Source organism: Artibeus jamaicensis, unplaced genomic scaffold, assembly GCF_021234435.1.
Source record: "Artibeus jamaicensis isolate MK-2021 breed Jamaican fruit bat unplaced genomic scaffold, CSHL_Jam_final scaffold_833, whole genome shotgun sequence".
NCBI classification, from domain to species: Eukaryota; Metazoa; Chordata; class Mammalia; order Chiroptera; family Phyllostomidae; genus Artibeus; species Artibeus jamaicensis.
The window spans coordinates 727,487-744,033 of NW_026522056.1; the positions used below are offsets into that span (position 1 = coordinate 727,487).

Below are 16,547 nucleotides of genomic sequence, written 5' to 3' on the forward strand. Positions count from 1 at the left end.
ATTCCTGTATTTCTGGAGCCAATTCCAGTTCAGTCACCTAAGCCCTTTAAAACAAGTTTTTCTTAGAAACAAAATCTAAATATAGCAAATATGAGAAAGTAACAGATTGCAAGCCCTTCCGTAAGCATGGACTACTGAGAAAGGCAACATACGTTTCCAGGGACCGGGGGCTGCTCACGTGTATCCTATGTTCTCAAGGTAGGACCATGAAAGACAGGTGCTTACACTCTAACAATCCCCATATATCGTCTCCATTTTCATGCTTTGTACCTCGTTACTCCCTTGCAGCAAGCATTGTAGAACCTGAACACTCCCAACCCTGGGTTAGGTACTCTAACTGGTTATTTGCTAAGAGCAAAGGTTTTTCTGGTCCAGGAACTGAGAAAATATAAACATGTTAACAGCAAGCTGAGGCTGTTATCCATCCTATGCTGTTCAGATCTCAAAGCTGAGAGTGTGAAGTTCACTTTCAGCTACAGGCAGTAAAGAAAACTTCCTGGGAGAGAAGGCTTTGGTCAGGGTTTGTGGGACGGCCAGGATTTAGATCTGGGACGAGTGACTGGAAAGCAGGAGGTTCAGCTGAAAACCATGCCTCGTCACTGAGGCAGCAAAACGCCAGGATGCCAGTCTCTCCCTGAGGCCACCAAGTAAGAGGCAGCAGCCCCTAAACCAGCCTAGTGCTACCAGCAGGAAGTGATCAAGCCAGTCCAGAAGACAACTGGCCCGTCAGCCTCTGCAGCAAGTCCACAATGACAGGGACAAAGTGGGGACTGTCTTGGGAGCTGAAAGGGACACAGTCACATGCAGTGGGTGACCTGAATTGAGTCAAGACATGGGAAGGCGGGAAACGACAGGGTAAGTGTGAAGATGCTGTTGGGGAACCGTCCGCTGTCTCAGGTCGGATAAGGGCGATGTCTTTTATTCAGGGATCGCGGTGGAAGCGTCCAGTGCCTCCAGTGTCAGGACGCCCACAGCTGTCTTTCACTGGTGCATGGAAAACAGCCGGCCCGGCTTCGACAAGAGTGGGCCTTCAGAGGCACTGCCGTTGTCCTCAGCTTTAGGTATGAAAAACTGTACACAGAGTTGAAAGAAGACCCAAAGAACACCCCCACACCTACCCTGTAGAGCCAGCCACTGTTAGGGTTATGCCCCATGTGCCTTGTCTAGCCCTCTCGATAGTCATCTCTTTCTGTGACTGTGGGGAATATTTTTTAAAGAAATTGATGCAGCTGTTTTTTGCAAACACGATAACCGCAGAGAAACCTCACAACATTTTCACTGTAGGAATTACATTCAAAGAGACAGTAAAAATTTGGCATATTCGAACAACTCATAAATGCGTGTCCAGTTTTTCAGAGTCCTATCAGTATTACCCAACAACCAGCATTTATAAAATAACCCCCACCTTCTGCTGTTGAATAGGCATGTCCGTTAGCAATTATTCCTTCAATGAAAGAAATGATCTGAGGAATGTTTTCAGTGACCCTCAAGTACACTGTGGGTGGAAGAACCTGAAAGAAAGAACAAGAGAGATGACTGTCTCCAAAGTTCAAAGGGTAACTCAGCCAAGACTGGCTTCCATTGTTCGAGCTTCTTTTCTTCATGGTAAGAAGAATCAACAACACCCTACTTTACCTTCAAGGCTGCCATATCTTGTTTAAAATCTTCTTCATAAAGATTGGCCAGAGAAGCAGGTGATATCTTCATCTGCAAAAAGATTAGGTGAGCCTATTAGGAAATCTGGAGTAGTCACAACAGAACCACACGGAGGCACCACTGGCTCCCGCGTGGGAGGGCTGGTTCACGTGGCCTCGTTGTGGCTTGGCCTCAGTTTGGCATGACTGCTCACAAAAAAGGGCGTTTAGTGGACTCTAATAAACAAACTGAACCAATGAGGAAAATGGGGACAGACTCATAGATGGAGAACAGGATGACAGCTAGAGGGTGGGGTGGGGGGAGCTTAGGGGCGGAGGGACTGAGCAAAAAGGAAAAAAAACTCATGGACATGGACAACAGTGTGGTGATTGCTGGCAAGAAGGGGAGTACAAGGGGACTAAATGGTAATGAAAAAAACACAATAAAGATTGAAATTTTAAAACAAGATGCCTGGAGCACCCCAGTACACACACAAAGGGCATTTAATTTTAGGTAGCCAACTTGTTCTAGTACCTTAACTACTGGTAGACTAGCTACTAGTCAATAAGTTTTGTTGACCCTGTTTTCTGGTTAAAGAGAAAAAAGAAATAAACAATGTCATGATTTCCATTATATAACTCAAAACAAAAACTAAAACATATAAAAAGCCTCTGTTTTAACCCTGACCAGATAGCTTGGTTGGTTAGAGCATCATCCTAATATGCCTAGTTGCAGGTTTGATCCCCAGTCAGAGCACATACAGGAACCAAACAATGAATGCATAAATAAGTAGAACAACAAATTGATGTTTCTCTTTCACTTCCTCTCTCTATAAAATCAATAAATTTTTAAAAGTGGTTTTCAAACAAACCTGTTTTTCTAGAATAGGGGCAGGCCAGATCAATCTATTGTATGTAATAACCAGAAACTTGAGTTTCTATTCTGTAACTTACTCCTCGGGAGGCAAAAGTAAAAAAGTCAAACACACACAAGGGAGGAAATCTCTAAGAGATACTGAAAAGCCATACAGCACATGAATACAGCGATTGTGATGGGTGTTGAATCCCACAGGGCCACGGCTGGGCTCTGGGGAATAGGCAATACCCTGCCACATACAGATACCCAATTCTGAACACAGCAGATATGGGGGCACATGCCCGCTGCCCCAGATCTAGAGGGGCTGGCACCAAAACTAGGCCTACAAAAGTATTCCTTCCTTTCCAGTGGCAACACACTCCCAGGACAGAAGCACGACACACTGTGAAGTTATCAGGCTAAGCCCAACTTCCTAGTTGTTGAGCCTGCGCAGCGACCTGTGAGCCACTGGAACTCAACCAGCATCTGCAGCACCTGCTCCGTGCTGGGTCCTCCTCTTCCCTGCTCCTCCCCAACCTTGAGAAATACAGCTACCATGTTATGACGAAGAAATTTCTGCTCCAAAATATTAGAAACTTTCTCAAGTGAAACAACACCTTGAAACCACCACCTTCCTAGCTCAGGGCCCTGAAGTAGCAATCATCCTAGAAACCGTGGCCAATGAACATTTACTGAAGAAAGAAATCTGGTGAACAAGGTGCTGCTGCCGCAGTGTCTTTTTGCTGTGTGGTCTTGGGCAACCCTAAACCTCTGTGCCTTAGGCTTTCTTGGCAACATGAAGATAATCCCACCTAATGATCCTTAGATTGCTATGAGGATTCAGTGTGCAAAGAGAAAGTCAATGCTGTGAATAGGGAAAAAACCACATTAGTATCACTATTAAAGAAATAAAACACCTAGCATGCACCCAGATATAGCTGGTGATCGGCACATATTAGTCCTATTCCTGTGGTGCAGCTTTGCAGCATTCAGTGTTATTTTTCACTTCAGAAGCTTCAAATACTGTGCAGTTTCGGACCTAATGGTCAGCCCAGGACTGGCCTCCCTCCCAGAAGGCAAACACTGTTACCAGTTGTCTCAGGAGCAAGACCATGGTCATACACATATTTGCATTTTCTTCTTGAAATGTAGCACCTTCCACACTTGGCCTACCCCTGGCTTCCCTCTCTAGCAACAATGTTCCAGCCCTGTCCACACGGAGCACAAGGAACCACCACATCCCTTTCAAAGACTCCAGCCCAGACATTTCACGAACTATTTACTCACAAGTCCTCTTCAATTACTCTCCTGTCTCTTACTGAGACATGCACGACCACACACACATCACTTCCCACAGGGGCAAATCCATGAACTACAGACCTAGATCTAAAACCACAGAAGGTGTTTGCTAACTACTGCCAACTGCCTTCTGCAGAAGGTGCGCCAACCTGAACCTGGCCTGCAATGCACACAGGTGTCCGTTACCTACGCCCTAACCTGCACGGTGACAGCAGACCTCAAGAGTTTATCAACATGAAGGCTAAAAAAATGCTTTCTCATTGTAATTTTATTGAAATTGTACTTTTCTTATTTTGAGTGAGCTTGAACATCTCACATGTTTACAAACTATTTGTACTAAATGATTTGTAATTACCCACACCCACCCATGTTTCTACTGAATTGTAGTTCTTTTCTTATTGATTTGTAGAAAGTAGTTTTAGATAAAAGAAAGTAACCTTTTATCTCTGATGTGAATTTCAGTTTTTTTCAATCTCTAAAGTTTATGGTTATTTTATGGCATGTAGAAAATGTTATTTTAATATTTAGCAATCTTTTCTATTTCTCAGCCTTTTCCCACAAATGGCTTTTGGGTTTAAAAACAAACTTAGGAAAGCCTTCTCCAATACAGGCTATAAAAGTGCCCTGAGGTTCTTTTAGTAATTTGTGGTTTCATTTCTTTTACATTAAATCTCTGATCTGCTTTGAGTTTGGTTGTGAGGCATATGTCCAACTTCAGTTTATTTTTTCCCCAGATGGCTACCCAACTGTCTGTCAATACTTTTTACTGAATAATTCATCTGTTCCCCTGATTTGAAATATCATCTTTATTATAAAACAAATCTCCATTATTTATCTATTTCTGGACTTTCTAGTGTGTTCTATTATCTGTCTATTCCTGTATCTATCTGTACAAGAACATTTAATTTCACAATCTTCACAGAGACAGAGAGCAGATCGGCGAACACTCAGAGACAGTGCGGCAGGGAGGGCCGGAGGGAGGGACTGCAAGGGACAGAGAAAACTGTCAGGGGTGACAGATGGAGATGGTCACCGTCTCAACACTGAGATGTGCTCACAGGTGTGGAAGTGTTAGCATGCTGCAGGCCTCCTGTGCACTGCATGCAATTGATTGTAGGTCCATTCTACCTCAATAAAGCTGTCCCCCGAAAAAGGAAAGAATATGTGAAAACAAAAAATTGTCTATAGCTTTCAAAATACGTTTTAATATTTGCTAGGACCACTCCCTTTTCAATACTCTTCTTTTACAGGTTTTTTCTGGTTATTCTTACATCTTGCTATCCCATCTGAACTTTACAATCAATTTGTCTAGTTCTAAAACAAGGGGGATAACACAGACACACACACACACACACACACACACTCTGTTAAGTGACTTGTCAAGTACAACATTGCCTGAACAAGTAACACATGTGGCTTCTCTAGCTCACACGGCACAACCGTGGAGGACAGGGTTCAGAAATGTTCCTGGGTGACAATGAATTAGACAAGGGATACCATCTATTGCTGGCCTTGGGGGAGAGAGAACCATATTCTAAAAGTAAAACTTTTAAACTTTATTGTTAAGCAACTGATCACAGCTGTTCTCTTTCACTTTCCAGGAAAACTACAGGAGGACGTAGGTGCTGCAATGGAGTCCTCATGCTTGTTCATCCAGATCATTGTCCAGGGGTCCCTTGTCATCAGACATCATTCCAGGTCAGCTCTCTCCCTGGCTGGACGGACCCTCAGCTCTCAGATGGAGTGTCCAGCCCACCTCTGGGAAAGAAGGGCAATGTAGGCCAGAGTTTTGAAGCACAAAAAGAATAACTTTGGCTCGAACCACTTTGACATGTTTATTAAGATTTTTCTTAATACAAAATGTGACTGTGCAAATACACCATGTGTCTTAATTCTTATCCCCAAAATCCTCTAGCAGTTTTAATTCTTGGCAAACAATAAAACTGGGCCCAAAACTAAAGTCAAGGGAGTGATTAGGAAAAGTGTAGTATCATAATTTAAAATATTTTAAAAGCAAGCGTTGGAGCAGATGGTATGAAGGATATCACCATCAGTAAAACAGCTTGCATTAGATAAGAAGAATGGCCTGTTTGCTAGATACTAAAAAACAAACAGGTGTTTTCATAGCTATGTGATTTCAGATACATGGTTTACCATCTTAAAGATACTATTTTGAGAACAAAAAAACCTATTCAATGCCATATTAGCATCTTGCCATGTAATAAATACGAAAATTTTCAGGTGTCAAAAATTAAGCACTCTTTATATTTAGGATCTTTAAACCAATTTTACCAAATTTTCATATTCTGACTATTATAAAAGCTTTTGAAAAAGATTTTATTTATTTATTTATAATTTTTTTGAGAGGGGGAGGGAGAAAGAGAAACATCAGTGTGTGGTTGCCTCTCACGCACCCCCTACTGAGGACCTGGTCTGAAACACAGGTATGTGCCCTGACTGGGAATTGAATCAATGACCCTTTGGTTGGCAGGCTGGTGCTCAATCCACTGAGCCACACCAGCCAAGGCTATCTCTCAGAGATTTCCTCTCTTAGAGATTTCTTCTCAGCCAGGGCTACAGAAAAAATTTTAAAATAACAATCAATGCCTCCTGCTGGTATCTGTGAAATCCTCTAAATAGCTCATCATTCTTGCTACATTTACTGCTCCCTGCTGCCCCCACTTTCCTGAAATCTGCCCCTCCCCGAACTCCTGGCCCTTCACCACTCTGGGGGCAACCTACAGTCCTGCTTGTCCCCTCCCAGCACATCCCCCCAGTTCCTGTCTCCCACCACCCACGTTCTTTCCCACAGGGCCCCTTCCAGAGCCTCACCAGTCTTCAGCTTCCCACCAGCCGCGCTCCCACAACTTTCAGGTCAACATCTGTGCCTCTGTGAGGTCAGCTATGGAAGACACAGAGCAGGCTCTCTTGCTTGCTTCCCACTGCCAGCTTCCCTTCCAGACCAGTCCTTCACTCACCCCTGTGCCATGTTAATATGTCACAACCTCACCTCCAGGGCATTAAGTGGCTGAACCAAGGTAGACACGTGTCCCCAGGGACACAAAACACAGGTGTGGGATTTGGACATGGGGTAGAGACAGAACTGGATGTTGACGAAGGCTTAAACCAAACTGTTATAAAGAACCAGGGATGGGGTGACAGACCCAAAATGCTAGCACTGCCCAGACTTCACTTCTAGCCCTGCAATGCCTTCTTTCTGACACCAAAGATTTGGTGTCTTTTCCAACGGCACCACTTCTCTAGTTCCCCGAATCTAGCGGGGTGTGATGCAATTTAATGCTCTCATAAAAACAATTTCTGGAGTTAGCACAGACCCCACCAATTAAAGGATCAGTCCCAAAAGACTGCCCCTGCTTCAGACACCAGCTGCGAATAGTGGTCCCCAAGCCACCCAATGACTAAAACTTGAGGGGGTTGATAGAATGAGTCACACAACACAGGAAAGCACTCACTACCATCAGTTTACTATAAAGGACACAACTCACGATAGCCAGATGGACAAGATGCATAGGGTGAGGTATAGGGAAGGGGCAAGGCTCCCACACCCTCTCAGGGCATGCCAACCCCACCCCCAACCCAGCACCTCCCTGTGTTCACCAGCTCTGAAGCTCCCAAAGCCCTGTCCTCTGGGGTTTTATGGAGACTTTGTTACTTGGGAGAGTTGATTAAATCATTGGCCCTTGAAGATCAACTCCATCTCAGGCCACTCACTCTCCCCCCCCAGGAGGTGGGGGTAGAGGAATGAGGGTAGGAGTGAAAGTTGCCACCTCTACTCATGGCGTGGACTTTCTGGTACCAGCCCCCACCCTGAAACCATCCAGGGGCCCCAGACACCAGTCATCTCATTAACCTACAGAAGACCTCCATTACTCCAGAAATTCCATAGCATTAAGAACTCTGTGCCAGGAACCACGGACAAAGACCAAATACATATTTTTATTACACCATAGCCCTGAGCTCATTGAACTTCTGAATTTTACATCCAGGTTGGTTTGAATTTCTTTAGGTACCTCAAACCCACACTTGCTCTCCTCTCACAGTCTGCTCTCTGAGACATGACCTCTCTCTGTGCATGGCTCCCAATGACCCCTCCCCTCTCCAGCCCTGTCCTCCCCACCCCCAGAGGGAACCCCTTCCAGTGGACCAAACAGATCCTGTGCGAGAATATGCTGAGAGCCTCCAGAAGGACATCCAAGTCCTCAACACACCATTTAAGCCCAGGATGCGCCCCTAACTCTCCAGCATCACCTGCAGGCCCCCCAAATGTCCCCCAAACAATGGCTTGATTGGTTCCCAGACAGAACACACTCCTTCGTGCCCCTGCCCTATCTTTCTTCATGCCTTTCCCTCCACCTAGAATGTCCTTATTATCCTTGCTCTTCATGTGTCGATCCCTTCCTAATGCTTAATATCCTGTGTGGGCTACCCTCCTCAAGGAAGTCATTTCTGAATTCCAGGATAGCTGGGTGATCTTCTTCGCATCCCTACATCAGGACTTATAAAATAAACGATGTCACCCTCAGAGTGGGAGAGGTCCTGCTCTCTGTAGGTCCTTCTGCCTCACTGGACACAAGCTCCAAAAGAACAGGAACTGCCTTCCTTACTTCTCTTTGCCAAAGCCAGGCACAAGTCTGACCCCAGATGTCCAATGTGTACTCATTTCTGGAAATGGCAGTTGAGTGTGCTGCAAAGAACACCATAGAACAAGTAAACCACCCAAACGAAATAGAAATGGGAAACCGCACCTCTCTAAAATGATACAGTCTCAGGGAGAGTGACAGAACTTATCAAACAAACTGCTCAATCTTGAACCTAATGGTTCCACTTGGAAAGTATATTTACGGAAACAAAAAGACACTCATTGCAGCACCATTTTTGACAGCTAGAAACAACACAAATATCTGATGATGGGAGATGGAGGGAAACTGCTAAATAGCCACTCATGGTGGAATGCTATCTAGTTTTTGAAAAGGCAAGTCAGTAGAAAATAGGAAAACATGTTTTCTACAAAATAAATTTGAGAGAAAATAGCAGGATACAAAAATAAGCTAAGAGTCCAAAAAACAAAGCTGGTAAATTACGATATGTCCCTGTGATGGAATGCTATAAGGCTATTTTAAAATGTTCAAGAATATTTAAAGACATGAACAAACTCTCAGGTACAGTTACTATAAAAAACAAATTGTAAAACAATCAAAAGCATAAACTGGTTTTTTAAAAAAACTATATAGGTACATACATTTTGTAAAGTTACAGTAATATGAAGAACTCAATGTAGTTTTTTCTAGTAAATTAGATAATTTAACGACTATTTATAGCTATTTAGAGATCATTGTTAAAATTGCCAATTATAAAAAGCAGAAGAGGTGAAACTCTGAGAGTAGACTTTTAAAAGTATAACTATCCATATAACTGTTCATTTAATCCCTCATCAGAATTCCCCACCAAAAACTTACCTTAACTGTCGCATGAGATACAAGAGAAGTGCGCTGTTCACTTAACAAGTGATGACATTAAACCTCATGTGAGGGAAATTTCCCTAGCCCAGAAGTGCCCTTTTGACTTCCCTCTGTACTTTGGGAGCTGACAAGTCAGGAGGCCCCCACAGAATGAGGCAATTCATTACAGACTTCAGGGACAAAAATCAAATGAACCTGAACTTCCTTTACCGGACAAAAAGATCCCTCCGATTACCTATCATAGTACACTCATTGGGACATGCATGGACAGTAAGTTGGGAAAAGTACTTGTGAATGACAGATGAGAAAAACTGTCACTCAGAGGTCCGAACACTCATCCATCAAGCTATCAATCGATATGATCTTCAATACTTACTTCATTGGCCCTTTTAATGATCTTATCATCCACATCTGTAATTCCCATCACCATGATGATATTGCATCCAAAAACTGTAGTTAGGATCCTTCGAATTATATCAAATCTAACATATGAACTAAAAGAAAAAAAATGTTAGGATGCTTTTAATACACTGAGTCATCATGGTGATACTTAAAAGTGAGTGCACCAGATTTCAACATGCTGCTGCCTAACTTCATGCATGGGATATAATCGATAGTTCAAGTGCAGCTGGAAAAAAGAAAAGACTTTACTGACTGGTCCCCACTGGTTCTCACAAGAAATTGACACAGGTACTGCCTCAATTTCAGGATACATGTTAGCATTTTTAATTTAAGAGCTGATGTTTAAGTGAGTTTACATCTATTTAATTGTATAAAACTTTATTCATAATATAATCTCACTAGGTAGTTAAAATACTGAGAGCACTTACCATTGTTCATGCTTTCCAATAACTATAATGTTATACTATGACAAAAGAAAAGTAAATAACAAATACTTACAAACCAAAACAAACACAATCCTATTAAACCTGTATAAGATTACTAAGAAATGTGCACATATTACAGAAAATTAAAACACGAGCTTATTGGTAGACTATACTGGGGAAACTCAAACTTGTAACACTGATCTTTCAAAATCCATTAAGATCCATTCAAAATCTCAAGAAGCCGGTTTCCCATAAAAGCAAAGTTAAAATTTAATATAATGTTCAACTCTGTGTCCACGTGGCCCCTCTAAATTTGAGTTCAAAGTCACTTTCCCTCAACAATGAGCCCCGTAACTGTATCCCTTAAACCCCCTACACTCGCCCCAAACGTAGCGGAGTCCAAAGCCCTCCATTCTAGTGCCAAAACTGTCCCCAAAACTCTTGCTAAGACATTCAACCGTTTGAAGCCTTGGGTTGCTTATTATATTGTAAATTGGGCAAAATTCAACTATGTGTAGGTCTTAATGCAGCACAAATTCCAACAAGCATGACCTATTACTACCTTCATTCACTTTGAGAAAGAAATGACTCTACAAGACATAAGATTTAAGAGAAAAAGTTAACAATTATCTAAAACAGTGACTTTCAACCAATGTATCACAACAATATTTAAAACCTGCAATACCTGACTGTTTAGTCAGGGGCGCTGACCACTTTTCCCTTAGATTGTCAAATTTAAAAAATGACAACAGCCAACACAACAATAGCCATCTGGTGTGAATGAATCAAAATTACACTGATTTTTCTGGTCAGATTGGCAGAAAAAAATTTTTTTTTGGTGTGACGCACAATTTTAGTAACTAGCTTATGTGTGGCATGAGATGAAAAAGGTTGAAAATAGCTGACATAAAAGAGTGAAAATAAAAGTGAAGTCACATGCTTGGCCCAGAGGAGCTCAAGGCCTGCAAGGCCCCGAGACACTGCAGAGGGGCTGAGAATGGGAACTCAGAGCTCCTCCCAAGGGCCACTCCACGGGAGCCACGGGGGGCTGCACGGCAGAGGGCAGAGAACGCAAACTCAACCCATCTGCCTGGTTCACTAATTCCCCTCATGAGACCTGAGGCTGCTTCTGTTAGCCCTCTGCATTGCAGTATCCCCATTTGGAATTTGGAAATAATAATAGCACTGCCACTAAGAACAGACACAAAGACCAGTGGAACAGAATTGAGAGCCCAGAAATAAATCTACATGTAGGTGAGGAAATAATTTCTGATGAAGCAGCCAAAAACATACAACGGAAAAAGAAAGACTCTTCACACAAAAATTAACTCAAAATGAAACAAAGAGCTAAATATAAGACCTGAAATAATAAAATACATAGAAGAAAACATTGGGACCAAACTTATGGTCCTTTAACTTAGAGGAAATTTTATGAATTTAATCCCAAAGGCAAGGAAAGTAAAAGCAAAAATAAATGAATGGAACTCTGTCAAACTAAAAAGTTCTGGAAAGCAAATAAAACCATTATCCACAAAAAGGTAACCAACCAAATGGGAGATGACATTTGAAAACAACATCTCTAATAAGTGGTTAATATCCAAAATACATATGAAGAACTCATACAATTCAACAACAAAAAAGCAACCAATCCAATTAAAAAGTGGGCAGAGGACCTGGACACTTCTCCCCAAAAAACATGTAAATGGCCAACAAGTATATGAAAAGATGCTCAACTTCACTAGCTATTAAGGAAGTACAAATCAAAATCACAATGAACAGAAAACTGTACTTGAACAGCAATTAAAATAAATAAATTAAAAAAGAAACACGATGAGATGCCATTACACATCTGTTAGAATACCTATTATTAACAAGTAACAATAAGTGTTGGAGAGGTTGTGGCGAAAAAGGAACCCTCATACACATCACTAGCAAGAATGTAAATTGGTACAGCCACTTTGAAAAACAGCACGGAAGTTCCTAAAAAAATTATAGAGTCCTGTGTGGTATGTCTCAGTGGACTGAGTGTCAGCCTGGAAACTGAAGAGTTGCTGGTTCGATCCCCAGTCAGGGCACACGCCTGAGTTGCAGGCTGGGTCCCCAGTAGGTGGTGCACAAAAGGCAACCACGCATTGATGCTTCTCACCCTCTCTTTCTCCTTCCTGTCCCCTCTGCCTAAAAATAAATAAAATCTTTTAAAAAGCGATATTTCTCCCCCTCTCTCCTTCCTTTCCCCTCTAAAAATAAATGAATAAAATCTTTAAAATTAAAAAAAAATTAAGAATAGCCCTGGCTGGTGTGGGTCAGTGGATTGAGTGTTGGCATGTGAACCAAAGGGTCACTGGTTCGATTCCCAATCAGGACATATGCTTGGCTACAGGCCAGGTCCCCAGGAGGGGGCATGTGAAAGGCAATCACACATTGATGGTTCTCTCCCTCTCATTCTTCCTCCCTTCCGCTCTCTAAAAATAAATACATAAAATCTTTTTTAAAAAATTGAGAATAGCATTACCATATGATCCAGCAATCTCTCTTCTGAGTATCTATCCAAAAAATTTGAAAACATTTATTCATAAAGGTACATGTATCCTTATAGTCACTGCAGTAGCACCCACAGTAACCAGAACACGGTAACGACCAACAACTGAAATCTCCTTTGATAGATAATTAGATAAAGAAGATGTGCTACATACATGTTTGCAATGGAATACTACTCAGCCATCAGATAAGATGAAATATGGCCATTTGTGACAACATGGGCGGATCCTGAAAATATCATGTAAGTGAAATAAGTCAGATGGAAAGTCAAGAACCATATGATTTCACTCATATATGGGATGTAAAACTAAAAGCAACAAATGAACAAACAAGACAAACAAAAAATAACCCACAGACACAGACAACAGTAGGGTAGGTGGTAGAGGGAAGGCCGTGCGTACGTGCGGGGGTGGGGGCGGATGTAGAAAAGGGCAAAGCAGGTCAATACATGGCGGCAGAAGAAGACTTGACTGAGTGAACACACGATGCACAATGCATCTGTACACCTGATACTTGTGTAATTTTATCAATCAACATCACCTCAATAAACTTAATAAAGTTAAAAGTAATAATAATAGCATTGCCACCTGGTGTTATTAGAATTATATTGGCTGGTGTTTGTAAACCATCTAGCACAGTGCCTGGCACATGGCAAGTGCTATCTGTGCCTATTAAGTATATGTACATGTTTTAAAATAGAGGCTGGTGTGGCTACCTGGGGATGAAACTGGAGTGACATGAACCTGGTGAGTAAATAGGGACAGAGCTGTAGAACCACGGGGCTGTCCTTAGGACTCTGAACATCATCTTAAGAGTAGGGGAGCCACTCCTGACCATCCCTGCCCTCGAGATCTCCCAACCTTTTAGAAATCTTGTAGTATTTAGGTTTTCTACCTTGAAGGAGCATCTTGAATTAAATGACTTCTCTTGACGAATGAGTTCTCTCTCACCAGCAAAGCTTCCATAGTGGTTATCCTTGAGTTGGGGATTGGGGAAAGCAGAGATGAAGGGGGGCATAGAGGAGGCTTGGGTGTTGGTAACATTCTGTTTCTCCATCTAAGAGCCAGGAACATTCAGCTCTACATGTAAGATTTTAACTTGTTTCTGTATTTGTAAGGGCAAATACAAATCATCAACTTAGAGGCTTGATTCTCTGGATGAATGTAAGAGAAGAGATTTTCCCTACTCCCCCTGCCTTGCAGAATGATTTCCTCAGTCATTTCTAATGACTAAATAAGTCTCTGTCAGTTCACAACTCAGGAAAGTTTCAAGGACCTGGAAGCCATCTCTTTACAAAGAAGCCATCAAGGACAATAATGCTCTGTCTCCCAGTGGGAGGAAATGGGCCTAACTTCTCACCAGACCGCACACTGCACACCCTGCCCAAACTGGCGAGTGGTATCCACCGACCTCTGTAGAAGAGAACGACTTCTTTCTGCCTTTGCAATCATTTTAGCAGGTTACCTATAATGTGCATCCCATTCTGATTTCATACTTACTCGATAATAAAATTGTTTTCTGTCCTGGCTGTTGTGGTTCAGTGGATTGAGTGCCAGCCTGTGAACCAAAGGGTCACTGGTTTGATTCCCAGTCAGGGCAGATGCCTGGGTTGCAGCCAGGTCCCCAGCAGGAGGTGTGTGAGAGGCAAGCACATGTTGATGTTTCCCTCTCTTTCTCCCTCCCTTCTCCTCTCTCTATAAATAAGTAAGTATTTTAAAAATACTTACTTATTTTAAAAATACTTACTTACTTTAAAAATACTCCTCTCTTCTAAAAATAAGAAGATTTTAAAAATCTTTTTTAAAAAATTACTTTCTTTCTCTTCTGCCATTGAGGAGAGATTTTTTCCAGTTGGGAGATTATTGTTTTTAATATTTCCCTAACATATTTTATATTTAAATAAAGAGGTAAAAGTATGCTTTTTTATAATTAACAGTAAATTAGCCCAAAGTGAAGAAAAAAGTGATTCCTAGACCATTTATTTTGTTAAAACACAGAAAAGTTCAGATTGTGCCGGGTGATATACTATTTTTTTTAAATGTGTACTAAATAAATGTAACCTTTACTTTTAGTCTTGATCTAACAAGTTAAATGATGTACAAGGGAACATACAACACATTAGGGGAAGTAGCAATTTTGATAAGTGAGAGAGCAAGCACAGAAGTCATATATATACCCAGTCCTAAACAGCTCCAATACTTCCTACATGAGTGACCCCCTGGAAGGTTACTTGTTCTCAATAACTGTTGACCCCTCACTATACATCATATTTCAGTTACTGTGTTAAGCAGCAATCTCATAAAAACTGTGACGATTCAAATTGATGGGAATTCCTGGAGGACTTCCAGTCAAGATGGTGGCATAAGTAAACCCAGCTCACCTCCTCACACTACCAAATGGAAACTACAACTAAACTATGGAAGAACCGTCATTCAGAACTATCAGAAATCAAGTTGAATGGAAGTCTGACAGCTACAGAATTAAAGAAACCACATTCATCCAGGCAGGTGAAAAGGCAGAGATGCAGAATGGGCTGGTTCCACATCCACCTGTGGTGGATAAAAATTTGGGAGGGATATCTCAGGGGTGAGGAGTCCCAGCCCAACACCAGGCCCCCCAGCCCAGAGTTGTAGTGCCAGGAAGATAAGTCCCCACAACTTCTGGCTGCAAAAACCAGTGGGGATTGAGTCAGTGGAAGAAAGTTCTAGAGCCCCAAGAAGTTCCTCTTAAAGAACACAGGCACAGACTTAGACCCAATCACTCTGAGCTCCAGCACGAGGGTAGCAATTTGAAAAGCACCAGGGGCATACAGGGAGGACCTGAAGTGTCTGGCATCAAGGTGAGAGCTTTCTCCCTGACAAAAAGTTGCAGAGAGGCCACTGTCCCTCTTCTGAACCTTCCCACCACAGAACCACAAAGCAGGCAGACAGGTGCCAAATCTGAGACTCCATCAGCCTAGCTAACAGTGTTCGTCCTGCCCTGGAGATACCCTGAGGCTCCATCCCACCCAACTTATATGCCTACCCAAGCTGTTAACAGTAGCTTTTCCATATGAATGTTGGGTCTTTGGCTCATGTTTCACAACTTCCCAAATTCTCTCAAACAGCAACAGCCAGCCTCAATGAGGCCCAAACCCTGCACCTTTGGCTAAGTGGCTCCAGGCCCAACACTAGAAGCATCCAGTCTAGATTCACAGCTTGGCTTTGCCTGGGAACCTCCAAGCCCAGCCCAAGTAGCAGCTATCTCATATTGCTTTATAGTTCATGCAGGGTGGCCCTGGGAGGAATACAAGTGGGGGCTGACCTTGGCCTGCACCACCCAGGAAACCCAAGGACAAACACACTCACTGGATAGCTACAGACCATGCTGGAGCACCACCACCTTGCCACTGCACAGGTGATCTTCCATAGAGGGTGAAGGTTGGTAGTCAGTGGCCAAAGCCAGTCCTTGTAGCTGACTGGTGTGGGTAAATCCTTTCCATTGACCTGCCAAGAGCAATCAAGGCTCAACTACAAGAGGAGGGTGTGCTTCGTCCATGCAGAGGATGCACCTCAAGTACCCAGCTTGGGTGAGAGGAGAGGCTGGACCTCTGAACCCTACAGGATGCCTACTACAGCCAAAGAACTTAAATGCATGATCTGTGGACATGAACAAAGGTGTGGGGATTGCCTGAGGGAGTGGGATGTTGCTGAATGGAGGGGGGAAAAGGGGGGAAAATTGGGACAACTAACCAGCTGATGATTTTAGGGTCCCTGGGAAGGTCTCCTCTCACTGAACATATCAAGAAACATCTAATGTAATTTCAAAATGGGTCATTTTTAGTGCTCCTTGTTTGCTGCCTCCTGAGTTGCCTAACCTGTGAAATTGGTTAAGGGTTCAGAACTGTTACAAGAACCAAATGAAACCATAACAT

General features: G+C 42.6%; 1 protein-coding gene across 2 annotated transcripts in view; it reads right to left on the minus strand.

Moving 5' to 3' along the window:
- CARS2 (cysteinyl-tRNA synthetase 2, mitochondrial) overlaps positions 1–16,547 on the minus strand; it is a 47,363-nt gene that overhangs the window by 29,996 nt on the left and 820 nt on the right. For both annotated transcript variants that reach the window (XM_037137677.2, XM_053659889.1), the window contains exons 3-5: positions 9,646–9,763; positions 1,636–1,707; positions 1,406–1,511 (exon numbers count right to left, since the gene is read on the minus strand). In XM_037137677.2, coding sequence (XP_036993572.2) covers positions 1,406–1,511; positions 1,636–1,707; positions 9,646–9,763 — 296 coding nt within the window. The remainder of the gene's footprint in view (positions 1–1,405; positions 1,512–1,635; positions 1,708–9,645; positions 9,764–16,547) is intronic.